General features: G+C 33.3%; 1 protein-coding gene across 1 annotated transcript; it reads right to left on the reverse strand.

Annotated features, from left to right (window-relative positions):
* Positions 1-691: 691 nt before the first annotated feature.
* Positions 692-2,875, reverse strand: LOC136233189 (probable polyamine transporter At1g31830). The gene is made up of 2 exons (XM_066022794.1): positions 2,555-2,875; positions 692-2,299 (listed from the first exon to the last, which is right to left on the reverse strand). The coding sequence occupies exons 1-2, from the start codon at positions 2,555-2,557 to the stop codon at positions 833-835; spliced, it is 1,470 nt and encodes a 489-aa protein (XP_065878866.1). The 5' UTR covers positions 2,558-2,875; the 3' UTR covers positions 692-832.
* Between the last annotated feature and the right edge of the window lie 3,154 nt (positions 2,876-6,029).

Consider the following 6,029-nt stretch of genomic DNA (forward strand, 5'->3'; position numbering starts at 1 on the left):
CTTCATATCTTGTATACTGGTAAAATTTCAAAACCATTCCAAATAACTATATTTTTACCTGTAACTTATATATAACATGTCAATTTACATTAACGGGTGTTTGTTAGAAGGGATATAGGAGGTGGGATAGAGATAAAAAATACAAGATAAGTTATCCCGTGTTTGTTCGGAAGACAGAAGAGTGAGACAGATCAGGGATAAGTTTCTTATCCCTCAAATCCTATATACCCAGAAAGCGGGTGGTATAAGGAGGTAGGATAAGCTCCTGCGATTTTAATAGGATGGAAAAGTCCATCTTATCCCTCAAATTAATGTTACGTGATTTAAATAAGGTTAAAATAGTAAAATGTATTATTTTATCTCTATCCCACATACCAAACAATTGAATATAATTCTCGACTATTATATTTTTATCCTTATCCCAACCATTTATCATTGTCCCTATCCCAACCTTTATCCTTATCCCTATCCCAATAGAATACCAAACGTCCCGTAAATGTCTAATTTGTGATTAAAAAAAAAAAAAAACTGAATCAGTCCAATAACAATTGAGTTAAAATTATAACTTTTGACACTTATGCAAGTATGAAGAACAAAAAATCAAATTATCTGCAAAAAAGCTTCAACCCCAGCACAATTATACATAATTACATATTGATATATTATTTTAGTAACCATAAAAACACAGTAATTTCATCTCAAAAAAACAGTATCATTCTATCTAAAAAAACAAGGATGATGACACATTATACAAAGCATTTAAGTTTAACAAAGTGTGGTCATAAACACCTTTCCAAGTACAGAAACTACAGTATACAGAGAAATTTACAGGCTAATTATCACTAACTAAGGAATAATTAGACCCTTGATTCAGCTCATGAATGTCTGGAAGATGTGAACTTACAGAAAACTTGAACCACCTCTTTTTCTCACAATACTTGAGACCTGGCTGCAGCACTAACCCAATTGCCACTGCTACCAGGCTTACTACCATTACTTTTAATGTTGACAAAGCTAACACAACACAAATCAACAACGTTGGAGGAATGCACATTACTATTGCTCCAACCGTTCCCACCGGTATCTTGTAAGGCCGAGGTGCGTCTGGGCATTGTATCCTCAGCCGAATGAACGCTATAAACTCCAGTATCATCCCGAAACAATACAAGAAGTTCTCTGCTGCTACTATCTCTTGAAAGCTTAGCCATGACAACAATATCACACCAGATGCTGAAAACAGAATTCCAACAAGAGGTGTTCCGTACTTGGACCTCTTAGCGAATAACTCCGGCAGCATTCCTCGTTCCGCCATACCTAAAAGCTGGAAAGAGTCACTACTCATTTCAGCTACAAACATTCCCATGTTTGACATTGCTGCTGCTCCTTGGATCCACCATCTTAACCAAACTCCTCCCAGCATTTTAGCAATGTCTGAGAAATACCCATCGGTCCAGGAATCGCGGTCGAGTGGGACAGCCCCGGTTCCGATTAGGAGAGGGAAGAAATAACCGACAATAACCAGTACCAAAGCATAAAAAAGAGCTTTAGGTAGAGTTTTCTTCGGGTTTTCCACCTCTCCTGCAAGTGTACTAATTGAGTCCCAATAATTTAAGTTCCAGAAGAGGGTATTCAAATACAAATTCCAATCCACATTATTTAAATCCATCACAAGCCATCTTGAAGGATCCAACTTTGGAATTGAAATCATCCCCATAACAAAAAAAGGAAGAATTGAAAAGATTCCTAAAAGAACAGCAACCCATCCTACAATTGTCAAACCACGGTAATTCATGAAAGTGAGAACAATTGTCAAAGCTAGAGCTGCTCCAGCTCTTGGGAAGCCACTGGCCACAGAAGGAACTCCAGACTTTAAATAGTCAAGAAAAAGAACTGGGTACAGAGCATTATCAATCACTCCACTTAACCATTTCATCCATCCTTGCTGGAAACCCCAGAAAGGACCTAATGCAGATGAAACCCAAACAACATAACCCCCATTTTCAGGGAACATAGTTCCCATCTCAGCAGTAATAAGTGCCTCAGGGACACTCCATATCAATGGAAACACCAGGAAGCCCAGAAGGGCCAAAAGCGGACCGGCTGCCTGGACACTGTCCTCAACCCCAAAAGGTCCTCCAGAAACCTCATAAAATATCAAAAAAACAAGAGGCAAAACTGATACTTTTTTCAAGTTATGTAACCTAGGAGAAGAAGGCGCTTCATTAACATCCACATAAGTAACTCCATTGAATTCCCCCATTTCAATCGAACCTAGCTTATGTGCAGAGTTCCTCAATTTCTGCAATCAGTATTAAATCCCAAAATTCAATAGCATATCTAGGTCAAAAATTTGGTTGACAGATTAATGAAATAAAAAGGTAAAATTAAAACAAATTATCAAATAGGTATCCTCGAATTAGAAAAATACAACAGAATATACGAACAAACCAATTGAACAGACATAATCCATTATAAGATTCCGCAAGAGAAAATACGAAATAGCGGGTGGAGAATCAATTAACGAATATGAAAGTGAAAACAGAAGAAAGCATACCATGTATAGGAAGGAAACCACATAGCTAGATGGGATTGAAGGGAGGGTATATTTAGGAGTTAGTGAAGGAATGGAGGAATTAGAGTGCTTTGCATATTAATGAGCGAACGAGGGTGGGTGAGTCAGAAAGTAAGACGATTTTCCGATAAGAATGTGGTTCGGATTTCAAGGTTTTCTGGCTTTTCTGCAAACTTTTGATTCCAGTTGTAGGGATGAAACACAACTTAAAACAAAGTAGTGGAAATTGCGTACCCGACTCCCAACAACAACAACACAATTTTAATGCATTAATATTTTATTAACCTTTACTTTTTCATTTTTTCATTTTATTGAATTGGATTTCTATTCAACTTACTAACTTCAAATAAATATATAAATATTAAACAAATAATATATATAAAAATATTTGAAATCATTATTATATACCTTCCAACTTTATCTAGTGGGTAAACTTTTGTTATTTCTTAAAAGACTTTAGTGTTGTCAAATTTAGCTTGTTCATAATAAAAGATCTCTCCCAAGTTTGCCATATATGTCTTTATGTTATTTAATATTGGATTCCTTTAATTTTTTGTTTACTTTTATTAAAAAAGAAAATGACATTGAAAAAATGCAAGCTATCTTTATTTTGTTTTTTTTTTTTTTACAAATAATCATTATTATTTTATGTGATTAATTTTATATATTATGTAAAAATAAATAAAATAATAATTTAAAAATAAAATAATCATAATTTCTACTTAAAAATAAATATATTAATGTATTACAACATAAAAGATACTTGGTATTCAAAATAAATACATATAACCAATTAATACTGGTTTGAGTGATTAAAAGCTTCGGATCGTTTCCTTTCTGAAATTTATTATCTAACGATGACCTAAAACGATAACAATCGTCAAAAAATGGTCGGAGTTCTGGTGAACCCTCTCTGATGCTTAAGTCAGACAAGTACTTGAGGAAGTACAAAGTTAACTTGAAAATAGTTAACTAAGAGGGCGAATGTTTGGGATTATATCATCGTACCTCTGATTTCCAAACTATTTATAAGCAATAAAGTGTGTACCTTTACACCTGGCAATGTCCGACTAGGTTTCAGACCCTATATTTTCGTTTCATGATAAAAGAGAATTAAGGAGTGTGTTTTTGGAATCCAAAATAGTCACTGGTCCACGTGTCCACTTAAGTAGCTCTCAATGAGGCTTTTTTCACCATTAAATATTTGAATAAGCAAGTATTCATGAGCTTTGAAGAACTTAAGCTCGAATGTTAGATTCGGGCCTAAACCGATGTCAGAGCATTTACAACCCATTTATTTATCACCATATCATCACTTCATCTAGATCTTGAGTTCGAGTCTTGACCAGGGCCGGCCTTAGACATAGGCGGGGAGTGCGGCCACCCAAGTCCCAATGTCAAAAGGGGCCCAAAATTTATTTTATTTAATATTTATAGTAACTTTTTTTTTATTAAAAAGAATTAATATGGTGTTTTAGATCTAAAATAGGCTCAAATTTCTATTTTAAATTTTTAAGCTTTTTGGGATAAAGACCAAAGTTAAGCCTAACGTTTTAAGTGAAGTGCATATTTAGTTTTAACGTATGAAATGATGCAAATTTAACCCTAATGTTTACAAGCAAGATCGATTTTAGTTATACGTTATAGAAAATTAGAAAAAACTGGTTTGATTGGTATTTACTATAACTTTAAACTTTCCAAATATCAATTATATCTAAGGTATTTAGAGTTTTACTAACAAAATTATAAAAAATTATGTTAAAATGCTAAAAACTAAATCTGCTACATATAAGTTCACAAATTTTTTTTATCAAACGGTTATTAATATAGTTATAAAAAATAAACCAAAAATGTACAAAAAAAAACTATTTTAATTTATCGACAAACTTGTTTGGAAAGTCTAATGTAATAATTAATAATAGTCAAATCAGCATTTTCAAATTTTCGATAGCAAGGCTAAAATTGATTTTCCTTGGAATGTTAGAGTTAAATTTGCATCATTTCATACGTTAGAACTAAATTTACATTTTAAATTTGGCCTTTATTTGATTTTGTTTTATTAAATGTCTTTTATCTTTTATTTCGTCTAGGGTCCATAAAATGTCAAGACCGGCCATGGTCTTAACTTAATGTAATCTTCTCTATTTTCTACCTTCATTATCTTTGATGCTCATAAAAATGGAAAAAGAAAAAATTTAAATGGAAAAGGAAAAAATATGTGTAATGTAATCTTCTCCAAAGTAGGATGTGGAAAACACACATTCTTACAAGTAGCAACTCTTGCATGTGTTACAAGTACCAATCCTCGTAACCTGGTGAAGGTTCTAGACTATCCTTATGGACAAAGCTACTTCTTGTTTTGTTTTAGCACGCAATATGCAAGCATTATTATATTAGAACGAGGAGAACTAATTATAAACACTAAACTTAGATTAATTATGTTAAACTCAGTTTTTAGGAATACTCAGTGCAAGTGTATATGTATTCAAATTATAATTTCCTTTATTGGATTTGTATAAGAGATAGATTTAAATATACATAGAAGCGATAAGAATATATATATGAAGTGGTTAACTCTAAAATAAACAGTATTTATTATAGGGATAATACTCAATAATTATCTTTAGCACACCTCTGCAAGCCGATAATGGGATTAAACGGTGAGTCACAAACGAAATAGCTGAAATTGAGCACTCGTTCAATAGTTTGGTAAGAACATCAACTGATGCAAGGTAAATTTCTGAACTAGAACCAAAGGAGAAGAAGAAGAGAAAACTAGGAGGAAGAAGATAGAAGCTGCATATTTTCATTCATAACCATTTGAGAACAATTTACAACCCTTTAATAGCTGTTAGACCTAGAAAATTACCCTAACACGTGTCTATCCCAAATAACAGCTTTACCAAATAATAAAAGTAATCAAAATACAATTCATATAGCATAAAATGACAATCCAATATTTTCCACATATCAATCCATCTCCCTTCAAATTGTCCTCAAGGCTCATATCTAGGAACCTCCTCCTCATATCAATGCAAACTTTAAGTGCATTCTTCAATAGTTTAACTAGCCATTGTTTCAGGCCTTTAGTGGCTTCCCATTCCCCCTCTCTTTTAATACATCAAACATAACTTCAAGACTTCGCAAGTTAATCTTGATAGTTCGGATTTCTACATTCTTGAAATCAGTTGTGTAATAAGCATTGATAAATCTATCAGACACCATCTTTCTAACTTCTTCCCAATTTCCATCTTTTATTGAAAATGCTGCTCTAAGCAAAACAACTCTTCCTACAATTCCAACATTAACTCCATCATTTCCAGCTAAACATTGAAGACACTTGAAAATTAGTCTAACCCCTATTGAGAATCCTATGAGCGTTATAGGCCTGCTCCCTTGCAATCCCTTCTGAAGGACCTCAACAAGCAGTTTCTCAGCTTTGTCAGCTCTGTCAAAT

Source organism: Euphorbia lathyris, chromosome 6, assembly GCF_963576675.1.
Source record: "Euphorbia lathyris chromosome 6, ddEupLath1.1, whole genome shotgun sequence".
Classification (NCBI taxonomy): Eukaryota; Viridiplantae; Streptophyta; class Magnoliopsida; order Malpighiales; family Euphorbiaceae; genus Euphorbia; species Euphorbia lathyris.